The sequence below is a fragment of the Pteronotus mesoamericanus genome, unplaced genomic scaffold, assembly GCF_021234165.1.
Source record: "Pteronotus mesoamericanus isolate MK-2021 breed Mesoamerican mustached bat unplaced genomic scaffold, CSHL_Meso_final contig_68, whole genome shotgun sequence".
Classification (NCBI taxonomy): domain Eukaryota; kingdom Metazoa; phylum Chordata; class Mammalia; order Chiroptera; family Mormoopidae; genus Pteronotus; species Pteronotus mesoamericanus.
This window is the reverse complement of record NW_026555234.1, coordinates 2,384,106-2,403,107: the sequence shown is the minus strand read 5'-3', so window position 1 is coordinate 2,403,107 and position 19,002 is coordinate 2,384,106. Positions and strand designations below refer to the sequence as shown.

The 19,002-nt window shown below is 66.2% G+C and overlaps 1 protein-coding gene across 1 annotated transcript in view; it reads left to right on the top strand.

Annotated features, from left to right (window-relative positions):
* SORCS2 (sortilin related VPS10 domain containing receptor 2) overlaps nt 1-19,002 on the top strand; it is a 277,701-nt gene that overhangs the window by 247,204 nt on the left and 11,495 nt on the right. The window contains exons 10-18 of the mRNA XM_054582215.1: nt 337-483; nt 4,065-4,167; nt 5,861-5,937; nt 9,278-9,369; nt 10,274-10,381; nt 11,024-11,144; nt 11,998-12,131; nt 12,793-12,906; nt 15,288-15,459. Coding sequence (XP_054438190.1) covers nt 337-483; nt 4,065-4,167; nt 5,861-5,937; nt 9,278-9,369; nt 10,274-10,381; nt 11,024-11,144; nt 11,998-12,131; nt 12,793-12,906; nt 15,288-15,459 — 1,068 coding nt within the window. The remainder of the gene's footprint in view (nt 1-336; nt 484-4,064; nt 4,168-5,860; nt 5,938-9,277; nt 9,370-10,273; nt 10,382-11,023; nt 11,145-11,997; nt 12,132-12,792; nt 12,907-15,287; nt 15,460-19,002) is intronic.

Below are 19,002 nucleotides of genomic sequence, written 5' to 3'. Positions count from 1 at the left end.
CAGGGAGGGAGGTGGGGTGGTGGCTCAGAAGCAGCAGCTCTGCCCAGAGATGAGGTGAGTGCGGTGCTTGTCAGCGACCGGGGCTCCGCTCGCCGTCTGGTTCTGGGAGGACAGCTCCGTGTCGTGAAAAGTGCCCAGGCTTTGGGGTCAGACAGACCTGGCTTCTGGTCAGAGTCTGAGGGTCTTGTCCCCCGAGCCTGCTCGCCTCCACAGGGTGGGGTCAGCCCCAGCTCCGGGCCGCAGGCACAGAGCTCTTAGCGAGGGGCCGAGCCCGGCCGCCCCGGCCAGCGGGCAGCCCCGGCCAGGTCCGTACGAGCCACTGTGGTTCCGTCCCAGGTCCACGGCGTGAAAGGTGTCTTCCTGGCGAACCAGAAGAAAAATGGGAAGGTGGTGACGCTTATAACCTACAACAAGGGCCGCGACTGGGACCACCTGCGGCCGCCCAGCGTGGACAGGAACGGGAAGCCAACCAACTGTAAGCCTGTGAGTGTCCCCGCCTCGTCACACACCCTGTGGGCTGGGCGCAGGACGTGGCTAAGGGGGCTCTGGGGGTCAGAGGTGGTGACCCCCGATGTCGCTGGCCATGGGGCCCAAGGTCACAGGGACCCCTTGTTTCAGAGGGGAGCTCCCTGGAGGTTGAGGGCGAAGCGTGTCCGTGACCTCTGGCCACAACATGGCTGCGTGCCCAACCATGCAGGCCCGTCCCTTGCGAGGGGGAAGCGGCCAAAGGGACCACTGTGTGCCCGGGGGCTTACCTGCACCAGCATCGCTGACCCCTCCCCAGTGGGGGCCGCCCAGGGCAGGGGAGGGCTCAGAGCCGGAGCTGCACAGAGCTGCGGTCTCCTTCCCCGCTGACGACGTGTCTTGGCCACGTCAGTGAGGTTTGTTGAGAAAGGAAGACAGGGATGCCCTGTGGCACGTGGTGCGGAGGCCGTGAAACCCACAGGGACCCCGGCACAGAGCAGTCAGGGAGGGCTGAGCGCGTGAGCCCCTTCCTTGGGTACCGCCCCCTTCCCCACACTGTCCCTAAGCAAACTCCCACGGACCCCCGAAAACCCTGCCCAGATGTCTCTGCACTGGGAGGCCCCCACTGGGCGCGCTGGCTTCTCGGCCTGTTTCTCTCTGGCCTGGAAGCCCGTCTCAGGCGGGGCTGTGCGGTCAGGTGTGCGGGCGGGGGCTGGGGGGGGGTCAGAGGCCCTGCCGGAGAGGCGATCGGGAATCTGCTCGCATCTTCTTCACTCTGCGGCCACGGCCCCTGGGACCCGGGCTGAGGCAGGAGGCGGGGCGTCCGGCAGACTCATGGCCCTGTGTCCAGGGAGTCGCTCGTGACTTGGGGGACACACCTGCAGCGCGCCTCCTGTGAGCAGAGGGGCTGAGAAGGGGGCTGGGGTCATGGGGGCGCCAGCTTGCCCCCGACCCGCACCCCCTGCCCAAGCCCCGCGGGCACCTGGGCCACCGCCTCGGGACGGGGGCCGGCCGGCCTTCCGGGGCTCCCACCTCGCCCCGAGGACGCCTCCGTCTCTGACGGTGCACACCCCAGGACAGCTGTCGGGTGACCCTGCAGCGTCCCCCCGGGTCTGCCCTGTGCGTCCCTGCCCTGGACCTCGTGCCCGGTCACGCGGACGGGGGGGGCCGGGGGGCGAGGCCTGAGTGGTCTCATGGGCGGTGTTACCTCACCAGCCTGCTTTTCAATCAGGGGAAGTCGGGGAACCCAGAAGGAGCAACGTAGTACATCCCACGGGTTTCCCGGACGGAACTGTCCTTGGGTGACTCAGTGACTGGGCTCCAGCTGAGGACCTGCCGCCTGCACCCCGGGGGTCGCCAGCCCGGCCTGAGAGCTTTTGCAGGCGGGCTGGGCCTCCGTCCAGCCGAATTTTCCCCCTTTTGTTTCTCTTCTGGTTTTGCAGCTTCATTGAGATATAACTCACATCCCCTACGACTCTCCCCGTTAAAGTGCACAGCTCAGGGGCCTGAGTGGCTTCGCGGAGCTACGGCCGTCACCACGGCCACTGAGAGCCTCTGCATCGCCCCCAGAGGAAACCCGCACCCCTTACCCACGCCCCAGCCCCGCCCCCTCCCGTCCCCCCGCCGGCCCCGCCCTGGCAACAGCTCAGCCCCGTCTGTGCAGACCCTGGCTCCAGGGTGTCCTGCGGTGAATCCCAGTGTGCGGTGCAGCCGGCACGTTTCTCAAACAGACCGTAAAGCTCGGCTCCAACTGGATCAGGCCCTGGGGCTGCCCCCTGGTGCCGTGTGACCCGGATCAATATCCAATTTATGAAACAGTTTCATTTTTAACTCAGGATAATGCGTCTAAGATGGACTCAGTTCATAGTCCAGAATAAAGTGCTATAGGGACATACAGTGAGGATAGATTCGGTCGACAGCCTGACACAGTGAGAACGGTGGGATTCCCGAGGGGCTCCCGTTCCACACCGTGCCCGGAGGGGTGTGGGTGACACCCCCCATCTCCGCCTCGTAAACAAGGAGCCCCAGGCCACCGTAGTCCCATAAAAATCAGCGGCCCCTCCAAAGTTCAGATTTGGGTCTCTGGATGCTCGATCTTACGGTATTTCTGACCTTGAGATTTTTCAGGGAAGATGAAGGGGAGAGAGGGCCCGGAAATGGGTGCTTTTGTTCCCAGTGAACAGTCAGGCAGAACCCTGTCGGGGCGGCTGGCCCTGGCGTTTCCCAGAATCTGCGCCGCGTTGACTGTGGAGCAGAGGCCCCGCCCGTCTGCAGAGAAGGCAGAGACAGACCCCAGGCGGCCCCCAGCGCCGCCCAGCACTGAGGGGGCTGCAGGGACTGAGAGCCCTCCCGCCCCCGGGCCGCGCCCTGCCCGCGCTCCAGGCCAGATGAGCTCCTGCAGTCGGGGAGCCCAGAACGCTGGCCTCAGGACCGACGCCCCGGAACCCGCTCGGATGTCCTGGGCGGCGTGCTGGGCTCCGGCCGCCCTCCTGCTCCCTGGGCTACAGGTGGGGGTCCCTACATTATCGAGTCCCTGCCTCGGGCTTCGGCTGGAAGGAGAGAAGAAACGGGGCGTGGGCCCTTGGCGCCCACCCCGCAGCCGCATGGGCAGCGCAGGGGACAGCTGACGGGTCAGCGGCCTGTGCAGCCTCCGGCGTCCTGGAGGGGGCAGTGCGGAGGCCTTGGGCCCTGCCCAGGGTCCCTTGGTTTCGCCGCCCATCGCGGATGTGACGGGGGAGGGGCGCGATTGCGGCCTAGGGACACTCAGGGAGGACGCAGGACGCAGGACGCAGCCCCCTCTGCTTGTCTGGGGGAGCGGGGTGCAGGCAGCTGAGGGAGAGATGGGGGCTGCCCTGGGTCAGCACAGGCCGCTGCCTGTGGCCTCGTTCCGGAGGCCGCTGGCCCAGGCTGGCCCGGCAGCGCGTCCGGCGCAGGGGCAGGCACTGGCGCTCCGAGCGTGGACACTGGATCCAGCTGTCCTTCGTTGTTGCCCCAGCCCCACCACTGGCCTTGGGCAAATCGCTTCAGTGCAGCCATTGGTCAGTGCGGGTGGTGCTGGAATTGTTCCTACAGCTGGTGTGCCTGCCCCTCGGCACCCCACCCCGGGCGCCGGCGGGGTCGCCGGCACGGTGGGCACAGAGGCCAACCAGGGGACCCGGCGCGGCACACGCCCCTCCCCGCCTCTCACAGGAGGCGCGGACCCCACAGGGCGTCCCGCGGCTGTTCCCTGACCCTGGCCCGTCATGGCTCCGGGCCGGGTCCGAAAGGCTCTGGGTGGTTGGAGGAACGTACGTGAGTGTGGGTCGTGCAGGCTGCCAAGCCACGGTCCGTGGCCCAGCGCTGCGTGCAGGGAAGCCCGCCGTCAGCGGGAGCCCCCCGGCTTCACCTGAGAGCCGAGTCACCGGCCCGGCCCTGAGCCACCTCCAAGGAGCCAGCCTCAGCACCTCGCCCCACCCGCCACCCCTCCTTGGAGGCGCTCCCGGCCCTGCCTGCCCACCCAAGACCACAGGGGCGACTGCAGCCTCGGTGCAGTTTTCCCCGGGGGGCCTGGCCCCGCCCCCACCGGGCGCTGACTACGGCCTCCTTTCTCCTCCCCGCAGCCGGACTGCCACCTCCACCTGCACCTGCTCTGGCCGGACAACCCCTACGTGTCGGGCACTGTGCACACCAAGGACACCGCCCCGGGCCTCATCATGGGGGCAGGTAGGGGGGCTGCCGTCGTCGCTGGATGGCAGGAGTCCCCGATGTGCGCCGGGAGCTGCGTTCCCAAGGGCGACCCTTGTTACCCTGGGCCTGGGTGATGGTGCACACACAGAGGGGCAGTGGCGTCTCCCGGAGGCTCCACTGCCATGGACGATATGGAGGGGTGAACGCAGGGCCCAGGGTGGGCACATGACATGTGTTGGCTGAATGGGGAGGTGGGTGGATGGGTGATGGATGCATGGACGGGCAGATGGATGTGCTGATGGATGTGCCCGTGATGGATGGATGGATGGGCCAATGGATGTGCGGATGGGTGGGCAGATGGATGTATGGATGATGGATGGGTGGATGGGCCAATGGATGTGCGGATGGGTGGGCAGATGGATGTGTGGATGATGGATGGATGGATGGGCCAATGGATGTGCGGATGGGTAGGCAGATGGATGTGTGGATGATGGATGGATGGATGGGCCAATGGATGTGTGGATAGATGATTGATAGTGGACGGTCAGATGCACAGATGCAGAGAAGGGCAGATGGGTGGGTGCATGTATTGGTGCTTGGTTGGCCCTCCTGAAAAAAGACTGGCACACAACCCATCTGTCACTCTGTGTGGAGCTCACTTCGGCTGTGAGGACAATCCATCTCCGTGGGGGTTTCCAGCGGCCTCTGAGCTTGCCCCCGGTAGGGTGCTCCCGAGAGGGCTGCTTAAACAAAGCTTCCAGCGGCAGGCGCCGCACCTGTCGCCCAGGCCGGGCCCCGGGGGCTCCAGGTGAGCTTCCAGAATGGCCTCGGGGCCCTCACCTCAGGGCCCCCATCTCCCGGGGGCCCCGACGCCTGGTCCCTGCCACGAGCACAGGGCACACAGCAAAGGCCTGGCCAGTGTGGCCGTCACACTGTGCCCTCGTTCAAGACCCGGCCGGGGGCTGCTTAGGGCAGGCCGGCCCGGCCGGGAAACCCCGGTGCCCGTCCTGGAGGGCACGCCCTCCGGCGGCCGCTGCCGCCCTCTGGGAGCTCCTTTGGGCTCAGTGCCCTCACCTGTCAGCTGGCGCTGCCTGGGAGCCTGGGCTGGGTTCTTCCCACTCCAGCGTCACCCCAGGATTGAGGCTGAGCCCCACAGCCGCCCCGGTACAGGGGCTCATGGGAACCCCCGGAGGGGCCTCCTGGGTGTCCCCGAAGTCTGCTCAGCAGGTATTTCGTGAGCACCTCCCGCGAGCTTTCTCTGCTGCTCGCCCAGAGGACCCCGGCTGCCCCGGGAGCCACCCCCAAAGGCAACGCGGGGTGTCCTGCCCCAGCGGGAAGCCCGCCGGGGCTGCACGGCCCGGGCTGGCCCACCGGGCCTGTGTGCTCTCGACCCGTCTCCGACCACCACTCTGTACTTGTCATTCGGAAGCCACACTCGTCCCCTGGGGTCCCCTGAAGTGCCAGGAGCGCCGCCTGTCCCCGGGTCTGGCTGGAGCCGCAGAGGCGGCTTTCCCCGGGCACCCACGCCTGCTGGGCCCGGGGCCCGAGTGCGGCCGCCGCAGCAGGCCCGCCGTCGGCAGATGGGCGCACGCAGGGCATCCATCGGGTGGCCTTGCCGGCAGGGGGTGCAGGCCAGGCCCACGTGCCCTGTCTGGGGGTGCGTCTGGCTCAGACCTTGGTGGGGCGCGGCGGACCCTAGCCTGACCCCGCCCCTTTCCTTCCGGGCCAGGTAACCTGGGCTCCCAGCTGGTGGAAAACAAGGAGGAGATGTACATCACCTCAGACTGTGGGAAGACCTGGCGGCAGGTAGGGGCCCACCCCGCCCGGACCCTGGGGAGGTGTCTGTCCTCCCAGCCTGCATGGCTGGCTCACTGCGCCCTGCAGCCGCCGGCTGTTCTGACCGTCTCTGTGGGGGGACGATGGGCCTGAAGCAGCTCCGCACGCCACCCACGTTCCCTGAACGTCACGGCCAAGGGAGTGCACACCAGGAGCGGGGCGGGGATGGCTCGGGGCGCGGGGCTCGGGCTGAGCGGCCCCTGGGAGCCAAGGGCCGGGAGGTGGACAGCCCCAGGGTCCCGGCCAAGGGCTGCTGGGTGGACGGCAGAGCCATGGACGAGAAAGAAGGGGGAGGAGGGGTTCGGGGGGCCACGGTGAGCCAGGGTCCAGGGGGAGCCTCAGTGACATCCTGAGTGACCGTCTGACGTAGCAGCGTGGCCTGAGAGAAGATAGGAAATGGAGGGAGCTCAGGGCAGGGAAGGGTCCCCACGGCAGGGGACCCCGAGGCCCCCCTGCGCTGTTTGCAGCGCCCACGTGGAGCTCACAAGCTCAGGCGGGAGGGGCTGGTGCCCTGGGCTGGCAACATGGAAACGGGGTGGCTGGGGGGGGGCAGCTGGTGGCAGATGCCCAGGGGCCGACCCCCACACTCGGTGGGAGAGGGCCTGCACCCCTCTGCACGCGCTGCTTCCTCCCAGGAAAAAGAGAGAGAGAAAGGCCTTGTCTGGCCTGCCTTCTTCATGGCGTGGCAGCCTCCGCTTTAAACACTTAAGGAAATGCGCCAAACCTTCGTGTGCGCCTCCGCTTCCCGACTCTTGAAGCTCGGGGTTCAGGCCACGTTGTCCCGCCGAGCCCCTCGTCCCGGCCCCTCCCCAGGCGGCCTCTGGGCAGCTGCGTGCACTCCCAGCGCCCGCCTTCACTGGCAGCCCTGATCAGAGGTCCTGGCACTTCCTTAGTCTTCAGCGAGAAACAAGGAATTCTGAGAAGGGCAGAAGGGGTTTGCTGTGCTCGAAGGCTTCGGTTTCACAAAGCGAGTGAAGCGTGCCTGAGCTTCCCTAAAGGGCACTGCCAGCACATCCGTTCGAGGCGCCCCGACCAGGTCGGGCAGACAGGGCGCGGGCAGCAGCCGTGGCGCCCCCACCTTCGCGCACGCCACCTGCACCCCCCTCCCCAGAAACCGCCGGCAAGGCGTCACCGTGGCCGCCCGGTCAGGCCGCTTCGAACTCAGGAGTGTCCGCGCTCCAGGGGGACTGTGTTCCAGGTCGCGCGCAGGGCCGGCCCCCCGGGGGGCTTGCTCCCTGCCCGGGTGATGGGGGGCTGTGGGGGCACCTCGTGCACTGGGCAGTGGGGCGGGGCACCCATGTGAGCGCGTGTGTGAGTCTGGGGACGGAGGGCTGCTGGAGCTGGATGCGGAGTTGACAGGGGTGGGGGAGGCCGGGGACAAGGGGGGACAAGGTGGGGCCAGATGACCGGCGAGCTCCGGCCGGCCGAGCTGCGGTGAGAGGGGCCTGAGGAGCCCTCAGAGCGTGAATCACAAATGCCAGCCTGTGGGCTGCTCACGGGCGTAACATTTTCAAAATGTGAGTTCCCTGAGGCGAGCAAGCACAGGAGCCAGAAAGCACGCAGGGGGCCCCCGGGAGCCTGGGGCGGGAGAGGTCAAAGGAGAATGGGTTGGGGCCCACCCGCCCCTCCGCCCTCCTGCCTGCGGCAGCCGGGGCACAGGCGGCCACTGCCGCGGGTGGGCGAAGTCCGTGCCACCCCGCCAGTGGGGTCTGGGAAACCCCTGAGCCCCCTTTTCCAGGGCCCCAAGCTAATGAGAGCAGGGCTGCCTGTGGGCGTCCCCTGGGGTGCCTGGGAGGCACCCATGTTCCTAGTGGGCACAGTGGACGCCCCCCGGCCTGTCCTGGAGGGAGGAAGGCGGCGGGGTCGCGGGTCTGAGCCCTGTGGTTGGGCCCACTCCGCGCCGTGCCCCGGGCAGCTCAGTCCCCGGAGGTGAATCGTGCTCGGGAACAACCCGGCCCTGAGAAGGCACTTGGGCTGTCCTCGCACGCGGTCTCCTGTGGGAGGCCCCAGGGGGAGCGGGGGACGAGGGCTCCCACCGCGCAGGCAGCAGCGGCCTCCGCGACTTCAAAGGCGTCGGAAGCAGTGCCTGCGGCCTAGGCAGACGCGCTTGCTGCCCTGTGCCTCTTGCTCAGCATCGCGGGACTGAGCGTGGTTCCTGCCGGCAGACCAGCTTCTCCTTGAATACCCCCCGAGACGGGGCGCTCACTCTTTCCTGGAGGAAAAGCCGTCTGTTTCAGAACTCACCCCCGCCAGCACCCGAGGAAGCTCTCAAAGGGAAATCTGTCTGTCCCCTGCCCTACCTTGGCATGTCTCGCCTACATCTACAGATGAAGTTCCAACCCATGGCTGACACTCGGGCCCATGCCACCTGGCCCAGCCTTTCTCGTCCCCAGATACACTGTTCCATGTAACCTCCAGGCCCCGCACACGCTCTTCCCGCTGCCCTGGCCCCTCCTGAGAGCAGCCCAAATGCCGCGTGTACCGCGGCCGCCTCCCTGGCGTGCCCAGTGGCTCGGGTCTAGAGTTCAGCTGGAATTGCGCATCATCCGTGCCCCCGGTGCTGGCGGGGACCCTGTGCTGAGCAGCGCTTGGACTGAGCCGGCAGAAGGGGCCCCTCGTTGCCGGTGTCCGAGCGGGCGAGTGCTGTGTGGAAATGCTCTGCCTCCCGGGGGGTCTCCCCGCAGGCTGTGGGCTCCGGGGGGTCCCGTCTCCCTTTCTGCCTCTGGACCCCGGTACCCAGAGAGGACCTGGAGCGCTGGTTCTGTGTGTCGGTGGACGGGGTGAGGAGCGTCGTGAAAACGTCTCCTTCCCAGTACCCAAGAAAGCGTGGTGGCCGCCTCCCCCGCCCAGGAGTCTCCGCCTCCGTTGATGTAGCCTCAGGCGGCGGCTTACTGTGCGTTCACCCGCTCATGGTTAGGACAGAGGACACTGGGTGTACCGAGTCCTCTGGTCCGCTGTGGCAGCGGCCATGGAGTTGGCAGGAGCGCAGGAGGCGGACCTGGGGGGACCCCGAGCCAGTGCCCAGGCCAGGGAGGGCTTCCTGGAGGAGGAGGCAGTGCTTGAGCTGAGCCTCATGTCAAACGGGCTGATGTGTGTCCCAACTGCTTTTCTAAATTCTGCTCTTTCTGTCCCACCTTCACGCTGTTGGCCTTTTGGGCGTGCGAGGGTTCCACGTAGAGGGGCCGCCGCAGCGTGTCCTTGGCCTGTCCTTCCTCACGGCGCCCCCAGGCCTAGACGCCGGTATTTGCCCTCCGTCCGACCCTGAGCGACCTGAAGCCCCGCTCAGGGCGCCGGCCCCTCTCTCCCGCAGGTGTTCGAGGAGGAGCACCACATCCTCTACCTGGACCACGGTGGCGTGATAGTGGCCGTCAAGGACAGCTCCATCCCCTTGAAGATCCTCAAGTAACGTCGGGGGTGGCGGCCGCGCTGGGGGATGGGCGGGAGGGGCTGCTCCTCTCCACCTGGGAGCCCCTCGGAGCGTTCGTTAGCCAGAACGGCCTCCTCATGGGGCCCCAGGACGCGGCACTCAGCCCCGCCAGCTGCGGTGGCGGCGAGCTCGGCACACCCTCCCGCTGCTGCTCCGGGCCGGGCGTGGGGAGCCAAGGAAATGGGATGGCAGGTCAGAGGGAGCCCACGGAGGCCTGGGGCTGTGGGGCCCAGAGGAGGCCCCACCATAGCTGGGGAAGCAAGGAGGGCTTCCTGGAGGAGGTGACATTAAGCAGCAGAAGGAATTATTTAAGTGGAGGAGGCGGGGCCAGACAAGGAAGCCAACAGCCTGCTCCTGGGCGAGAGGGTCAGCCAGCAGCCTCAGACGTCTGGAAGGCTGTCGTGGAGAAGCGCGGGCGGGTGGGAGCTCTGGGTCCAGAAGGCAGAGTTGTGGAGCTGCCAGGAAGCCTGTATCACTTTAGTCTGAAAAGGGGCTTGCCCTACTCGAAGCTAGGAGCACCGTGACACATTGCGTTGGGACACAGTCAGCTGCTGTCACTGGCCTGGCAACCCCTGGTCCAGGCTCCGGCACCGGGGGGGTCTGCTGTCCAGGGGCACGCAAGGAGGGCGCCAGGGCTCCTCGGCTTGCGGCTGGCAGGTGGCCGCTGCGGCCTCCCAGGAGAGAGCGAAGTCGAGGGTCCAGCTGGGGCCTGGGTGCTGGGCGGGCCCTGGCGTCGGACACTGTTCTCCCAGCCGCCTCAGCAGGGCAGCGCTGGTCCCGGGCCCAGGCCGGGCTGGGTCGTGGGGGCAGCCAGTCCTGCACACGGACACGGGGCGGGGCTCCTGCCGCCCGTGGACAGTGATGCCCCCGCCCCGGCAGGTACAGCATGGACGACGGCCGCACCTGGAGCACCTACAACTTCAGCAGCACCCCCATGTTTGTGGACGGGCTGCTGAGTGAGCCGGGGGAGGAGACGCTGGTCATCACGTGAGTGGCCGGTGGGGGGCGGAGCCGGCCCCGAGGTGGGCTGTGCAGGGGCCGCCGCGGTCCCTGGGGTTCGGGGGCGGGCTCAGCGCAGACGCCAGCCTGCGCTCCCTCACCCGCCGCCGCCTCGCTTCTGACGGTGTGGTGCCCTCCTGCCCCAGCCGCCGGGCGTGGTGCCCTCCCGCCCCAGCCGCCAGAGGGGAGCCTCTAGCAGCCCCTGTTCAGACTCTTGTTGTCTGCCCTGGTCACCGGGCTGCTGAGAGGCGGAACCAAGGGCCAAGACACCGCTGCCTCAGACACCCGCCTTCCACCGCTCGAGCTGACAGTTTTTATTACTATTACCACTGTCCTCACTCTTCTTACTGGCTCCGGGCCCCTGTGAAGGACTCAGGGGCACATTGCACAGGGAGGACCTTAGACCAGACAGGCCAGTGCGGGGTGGGGCGTGGCCGGCTCTGGGCCCAGTGCCGTGAGGCCAGGCGGACCCTGGCCTGGGCCGGGCCAGTGCCGGCGGCCGCAGCCGGCGACAGAGTGGCCCCAGAGTGGCCCGGGGAGGCTCAAGCGGCATCGCAGGGCCCACGGCGCAGGTGGGGACTGAGCGGGAGGGGACGGACCCCAATAAGGCGCCTCCCCCTTCCCCCCCAGCATCTTCGGCCACATGAGCTACCGCTCCGAATGGGAGCTGGTCAAGGTGGACTTCCGCCCCTCCTTCTCCAGGCCGTGCCGCGAGGAGGACTACAGCTCCTGGGAGCTCACCAACCTGCAGGTGGGCCGGGGCGCCCTCTGGGCGGGGCGCTCCCCCCGGGCCACGCGAGCCTCTCCTCTTCCGAAAAGGCTTCCTGGGTCCCTGCCCGCCCCCAGACGCCCGGTCTTCTGGGGTTTCCCAGCCCCTTCCGGGGGCCCGGGCCGCCCTGGGCTGTCGCTCTCAGGGGACACAGGTCCTCAGGCCCCCTCCCACCTGTGGGGTGAGACGTGATTGGGGTTCAGGGCTGTGCCGATCGCAGGGTGGGGAACGGGTGCAGGCGGCAGATGTGGCCCGACGCCCCGGAGCCATCTGGGCGGCCCTCCCCGATCTCAGCGCGCAGCTATTTCTGAGTGTCGGGAGCAGCGTTCATACTTGGGGGCTGAATGGGAACCAGAGATGGCCTCCCCGGCAGTTCGGGTCCAGCTGGGCTCCCCAAAGGGAGGTAGGAGGCCGAGATCGCGGAACGGGCGCCCTGCGCCTGGCACTGCCACCGCGCCTGCTTTGGGGAACGGGGCAGGGCCCGTTTCGGGGTCCCGTGGCCGAGGACTCTCTGTGTGGCCGCGTGCTATCTCCAAGCCGTGGCTCGTCCCAGCTTCTGCACGGGGTCTGGTGCCCCTGGGGCCCGAGGAACTTAAAGGAGCCCTATTTCCAGCAGCACTGTGTCCCCTCAAGCCCAGATGGAGCTTGAACAGCACTTCCTCCAGGAAGCCTTCCCTGACCACCTGCCTGGGGCCCCCGAGCTTCCCCCCACAAATGCTTGTGGGCGGGCGGGAGGGAGTCTGCCCCGGCCTGCCCCCGGGCACGCCCCTTGCCTCCCGGGCCTCGGCTCCCCCGCCTGTGACGGGGTAAAACCCGCCTTGTGCTGCCTCCACAGGGCGACCGCTGCCTCATGGGCCAGCACCGGAGCTTCCGAAAGAGGAAAGCCACGTCGCTGTGCGTCAATGGGAGAAACTTCACGGCGGCGCTCACGTCCCGCGTGTGCCCCTGCCAGGACTCCGACTTCCACTGGTGAGGGCCCCGGCCCGCGCAGGGAACAGGGCGCAGGCCAGGCGGTGGGGGGGCCGGGGCCGCCGCCCCTTCTGTGACCTGGTCTCAGGGTCCCCGTCACTCCGCCTCATTCTGAGGCTGGAACTGGGTCCCCCTCGGGGGAGGGGCGCTGAAGAGCCCGTGGGCCTGTTTGTGAAGCCGGCGCAGGCGGCCGCGGGCAGCGGGGAGGAGGGCCGGCCGTGCCCGCCAAGCCCCTTCTCCGGACTGTGCCCCCAGCCCCCAGGCGAACGTCCGAGCCCCAGCACCCAGCTCACGAGGCCTCGGGCCCCCCCCCGCCTGCCTCCCCGGCCGTCCTGCCCCTTGCATTCTGCCACCTCCACCTGAGTCTCCCTGCACCAGCGCGGGGGTGGGGGCTGGCCCCCCGCCGTGCCCTCTCCTGTCTTCCCCTGGCTGTGTCTCCTGCCCTTCCTTTGAGCTTCAGCTCACTGCCTCCAGGCAGCCCTCCAGGACACCGAGGTGGGCTCGGCGCTCTCCCGCTTTCCCAGCACCCCCTTTGCCCCCTGCCCCCCCGGAGCACACAGCGGCCTCCTGCCCGGGTCCGCTCTGCTATGGGGCGTGCGGACCCCTCTCTGAGCCTCACCCCCGGGCCTGCCTCCTGACGCAAGCCCTCTCCTCCCCGCAGCGACTACGGGTTTGAGCGCTCCCCCTTTTCCGAGTGCTTGGCCAGCTTCTGGTTCCACCCCTTGTCTCCCCCTGATGACTGCGTCCTGGGCCAGACCTACACCAGCAGCCTCGGGTGAGTGCGCTCGACTGTCCTTGTCGGGCCTGGGGGCCGAGCTGTGGTGAGAGCCGGCGGCCGTCCTGCCCGGTGCCCGCAGCTCCCTGCACAGAGTCGGGGGCCGGTGGGGGGCATAGTGGGGGTTGAGACCCTGTTTGCCGGGCTCCTGGGGGGCGCCCCGGCACTGACCCTCCAGGGGGCAGCGGTCTGAGCCCGCGCTGGGCAGCAGCAGGGAGCGGCAGCACTGAGCTGGCTCTGAACAAAGGCCACAGGCAGAGGAGGGCAGGGCTGGAGCGGGGTGGAGCCGCCCAGGGAAGCAACGCCCCCGCCCCCACCCTCCTGGGCCCCCACAGTGCGGCCCATCCCCGTTTACCAGTGTGGGTGAGGCGGCTGGAGCCGCTGGAGGCACTCACTCTCCCTGTAGGGCTCAGCTTGAACGGCACTTCCTCCAGGAAGCCCTCCCTGACCACCTGCCCCGGGCCCGCGCTTCCCTCTGTCCTAGCACACTCGGCTCTTGTCCTCCCATGGCGGCGTTCTCCCCGCTCTGAGGGGATCCGCGAGCGGGAGCTGTCATGACACTCGGGCGTCCACCTCAGGCCTGTTGCGTTGTTTGTGGAGGAGCAACGTCGTCCTGAAATGTCAGGTCCCTGAAGCCATGAGCCCGCAGCCTGAGGAGGCCCCGGCTCTGCTCCGGCTGAAAGCCCTGCTTCCGGCTCGGGGGGCTTGTGAGACTAAGTCCTCCCAAAACGGGGGGTCACTGAAAAGTGGTTTCTGCATCTGGTACTCGATAAACATGATGTTTTCATCTTTAAAAAAAAGCTGCCTCTTCCCTTTGAGGAATTTTGAAGGGGAGGAAAAAAGCCTATGGGCTTATCAGGGAGTCCGTTCCCACCCCCGGGACGGGCCGGGCAGGGCCCGAGGAGGCAGGGGCAGGGCCTGGTGTGCAGGGCCGGACCTCCGCGGCACCAGTCCGTCATCCGCCGCCCCTCCCCCGCCCGTCCATCCACCTGTCCGTCCCGCCTTCCCTCCCTCCGTCCATCCGCCCACCATCCATCGTTCGTCCACCTCTCCATCTGTCCGTTCATCCGTCCGTTTATCCCTCCCTCCCTCCCTCCCTCCGTCGGTTGGCCGTGGCAGCCACTCCAGTGCATCCCGCAGGGCGTGGCGAGCGCGGACTCCTGTCTGAAGTGTCAGAGCCAGCACCCCTGCCGCAGGCGTAGGGTTTTGCCTCATTCTGGGGGCACCGCCTGTGTGTTGGGGCACCGCGGTGCTGTGTGCATGTGTGCGTGGCGGGCGGGTAGCTCTTAGAGACTGTATTATTCCAGAGTAACCAACGCGTCGGTGCACGATAACTTCCGGGTGCTGACCCGGCACTGAGCCGTGGGGGCAGCAGGGGCTCCGGGCCCGGGGTGTGGGGGCGGTGGCGGCAGGCCCAGGCATGGAGGCCACGGTGCCAGCCTTCCAGGTGCGGAGCCCCGGTGCAGCCTTAGGAAGCTCCCTACGTGGCAAGTCAGGTGGGCCCTGGCCAACGCTTCCCCAAGGTCTCCTAAAGGCGCCTTTACCAGAGCCCCTTGGGCCCCGCCTTCCAGCCCCACCCCCGCCCGCCCCCGCCCGCCCCCGCCACAGCGCCTTTGGGCTGCCAGCCCCGCCCTGGCGCCGCTCCCTGTCCTGCTCGCCCTCCTGATCTCCGCTGAGAGCCCCTTTCTCGGCCCAGTGCCCCGTGCTGCCCCTTCCCGGTGCTCCTCACAGTCACGATTTTACCTGGAAGTGGGACAGTTTGAGGAGGCGTGTCCCCTGCTCTGCGGGGCGCTGTGTGAGACCCCTGCACCCCAGTACCTGGCACGCAGATGCTCAGCGAATCCCGGTGGCATGAATGGGCGGGTGGACGGGCCAGGTGCCGGCGGGCAGCCCTCTCCAGGCGACACAGACGCCGAGCCGGGGGGGGGGTGGGGCAGGCCACCCGTGTGTCAGTGGCACGGCTGGGTGAACCCCAGGCCCACCCGGGCTCTCTGCCCTCCCGGGGGCTGAATCCTCAGCAAGGCCACGGGGTTCAGACTGGCTGCCCCAGGGGTCCCCTCAGCGACCGTAACACCGGCGGGTGGTAGTAGGCGTCGTAGTAGCTGCAGTACTAGTAGCAGCATTACAAGTAATCTGATCACAGCAGGGAGGCCTTCCATTTCCATGCCGATTCTGGCCTTGCACCCGCCCCCCGCCGAGCCCCCATTTTCTCACTCCTAAAGTGGGGCCGAGGTCGTGCTCAGGAGGAGCCAGGAGGGGGACTGGAGCCGGCGTAGCCAAGAGCCACCCCTGGGCCGCACGCACGTCCCTGCCCAGCTGCAGGGCCCGGCCCCATCCCGCCCGCCTGCCTGTGCAGGCCCTGACCCGCGCTCCGTCCGCAGGTACCGGAAAGTGGTGTCCAACGTGTGCAAGGGCGGCGTGGACCTGCAGCAGAGCCCGGAGCAGCTGCAATGCCCCCTGACCCCGCCCCGGGGCCTGAAGGTCAGCATCCGCGGTGAGGTGGCGGCCGTGCGGCCCTGGGAGAGCGTGCTGTTCGAGGTGCAGCAGGAGCAGGTGAGCGCCCGGCACTGTCGCTGCAGGGCCACCGCGGGCTGGGAGTCCCTTCTCAGGGCCAGACCCCAGGCCAGCAGTGAAAGAGCGGAGCGGATCGGGAGAGAGGGGAGTGGAACGTGGGCAAGGGGACGCGGCCTCAAACGGTGTGCAGGGCTGTGTGCCGGTCAGTGACGCAAGGCTCGTCCCTGTGGCTGGCGATGGGGGCCTCAAACCTCTAGTTACACTGATTTCGTTAATTTGGAGTCTTAAGGAAAGCAAAGTTAGAAAACAGACTATTACTTCTAATTCCACACCAAAGGTAAATCCTGTAAATAGAAGATACATGGATGTGTGTGTGTGTGTGTGTGTGTGTGTGTATCATGTGTCCAGAAGGTATCCAGCCATGTACTATGAAAAATAGAGACATTTATTGAAAAAGATACAAGAAACACTGTACATAGGACAATGACGCCTCAGTCCCCTTCAAAGTCGGCACCGTGGGACCTCACGCAGTTCTCCCAAACGCTATCAACTGCCCCGTCGTATTTTCCTGAATTTCATCAATGGTCTGAAATCGCTTTCCTTTCAAAGGCGGTTTTGTTTGGGAAAAGCCAAAAGTCACAGGACACCAAATCTGGGCTGTAGGGGGCTGAGTCACCCGGGCGATTGGGATGTTTCAACAAAAAACGGCACAAGACGTGATGCACAAGCGGGCGTGTTGTCGTGATGAAGCGGCCAATCACCGGCTGCCCACAGCTGCGGCCTCTGAGTCATCCGATTAGTTTCCTAGAGGAATGGTCCAGCTTAATGCAAAACTGGACACAGATTTGTCGCACTACTCGCTCATTTTGAATGTGACGGCCACACAGTGCACATGCTCACTCAACGGCATCTACCGCTCCCACTGGCCAGTGCAGCGAAGCCATCATGGTTCACGCATGCGCATTCTAGTCCACGTTCCTTGGCTGCCAGCTGACATCGATGAAGCACAAACCGTTCTCGTCAAATTGACAACGGCTGGACTTTTTGTAGACAATCCTTGTCATATACACACACACAAGTGTATATATAGATTTTCTCTCAGTCTCCTAATCTTTTATTTTCCTTTCTTTAGTACAAGTGTTATATTTCCTTCTGATTTTAAAAATAACATATACTCATTATAGGACATTTGAAAAACACATCAAGGATATAAATATCTCCCAAACTCCTGTTCCCCACTGTAGTAACGGTTAATTTTCCTATTTCCTTCCAGTCTTTTCAAATTAACATGCAGCCTACCCAGTTTTTTCAGATTACACAAGTAACAAGTGCTGGTTGTAGGACATTCAAAAACAGAGATTAGGAAAACGTGCAAACCTGCAGGTGATTCGAAGTTACAGAGAAGCGCAAAGCGGAAGTCGGAGCCGCGGCGCCCGCAGGGGCGGAGCCCCCGGGCGCGGGCTCCCCTGGGTTTGCTCAGCTCTGCTGGGCGTCCGGAGCTTTGTTAGAAGATGTCCTTCAAAGTACGGCGCCGAGAGGGGCCTTTGCTGCTCAGGAGCAGGAAGTCTGGGCTGTTGGGGGCAGGGAAGCTGAGGCCGAAGAGGACACAGCGTCCCGGGCGTGGGCCCGGGTGTTGGCACGTTACACACACTGACACCCCCGGCCCCCGTGCTTCTGTGGAGGCCGGGGTCAGGCAGTGACGTCACCGCCGAGGCCCCTGGAACGAGCGACAGAGACGAAGTGCCTGTCCCAGGCCTGGAGTTTCCGGGCAGGCAGCACCTGGTCCTGGTCCACGGCCCTGAACCTGAGAGTCCTGCGCTGAGCCTCAGGGGCCCTGGGGCGGAGGCGGGTGCCTCCGCTCGCTCGTGGGAGAATCCTGGGGCGGCTGGGGGATGAAGCTCCCTGCCTGACCTGGGGACCCCTGGGCCCTCCGAGTGCACCCAGCCACGGCCGCCCGGATCCAGGACACACTTCTAAGGAAAAGGTGGCCTCTGCTGCCCCCTAGAGGCTGGAATCTCAGCCACTCGGTGGCATCTGTGATTCTCTGAGCTTCAGCCAGGACTGGACTGAGGGGCGGGATGGGACCAGCCTGTCACCTGCTGCCCCCAGAGGGCCCGGCGCTGCCTGGGGCTGGGTCCGGCGGGGGGAGGGGAGCCACCAGGAGACACTCGTGGTAGAGAGCGCTGCCCCAGGGCACGCGACCTCCGGGAAAGGCGGCCGCGGGGAGGGGCGTGGCGCATGGGGCGGGGCCTGTACACGCCCTCACGCTCACGCGCACAGACACACCTGCGCAGACGCCGCTGTACGCAGCACACAGGTGACACAGCGGCCAAGCTGCGTGCGGACAGAGCGCTGGATTGGGGGGCGCAAGTCTGATGAATATCTAAGAATTAAAAGTAAGGTCTGATAGACGACCCAGAAGTAGCCGCACACCGTGCGTCCCGGCGGCTTGGACGTCCCCGCGCAGCGAGGGTGGTCTCAGCAAATGAGCGTCCTGTGAAAACGAGCCCCAACTGGGGCCGCGCGCCCAGGGCAGAAGCAGCCCGCGGCGGACCCCAGACGCGCGCGCCGAGTGGGAAAGTGTAAATTCTTTAGAAAGGAGGCGGGGCGGGGGGGAAACGTTCGGGGTCTCGGGCTGGGCCAAGAGCTCTCGGAACTGACCCCAAAACACCATCCGTAAAGGAAATTCTGAAAGACCCTGTTGAGAATGTGAAAAGGCGAGGAGCCCCCGAGGACATTCTTACAACCACGTGTGCAAGGTGGACTGGAGCCCAGAGCTTGGGAGGAAGGCTCAGGGCTCGTGCGGAGAAACTAACAATCCGACTAGAAAACGAGCAAAAGTCAGGGAGGGACACTGCGCCCATGAGGATGTAACCACGGCAGATCTGCAGGTGTCCAGCGCCGCCGGCCACCAGGGTCTGGGTGTGGCTCTGCAGAGCCACCCGTGCGGGGCCCCGCCCCGGGGCCTTCTGCTTCGTGGCCACAGCTCAGAACCCCGACTCCTGGCCGCGAGAGGGACCGGAGACCTTGGGCCCTGCCTGCCCCCAGCCTTCTCACCTGTGAAAGGGGTGCAATGTGACGCGGGGTGGGGTTCAGGTTCCCGGGGCTGTCGAGACAAACGGCCGCGACCTGGGCGGCTGAAAACAACACCTCTCACGGCTCTGGAGGCCGCAGACCCAAAATAGGGGTGCCCGCAGGGCTGGGCCTCTGAGAAGGCACCGGTGGGGGTCCTCCCTGCCTCTTGCAGCTTCCGGGGGCTCCAGGCGTACCCTAGTTTGCGGCGGCATCAGCCCAGCCTCTCCTCGGTCTTCGCGTGAACTTCCGGTCTGTGTCTCAGATCTCCCCGTCCCTCATGAAGACACAGTCCTTGGATGCAGGGCCTGTCCCCCTTCCGTGTGGTCTCCACTTGACTAATATCTGCAAAGGCCCTATTTCCAAACAAGGCCACCTCCTGCGGTCCCGGGTGGACGTGAATTTGGGGAGGACGGACACTACCCAGCCTGTCACGCCGTATCTGTGACGTTGACCTGAGTTATGTGAACGTGGGTATCAGGCATTCGGGTTTGCCAGGTGCAGAATAAG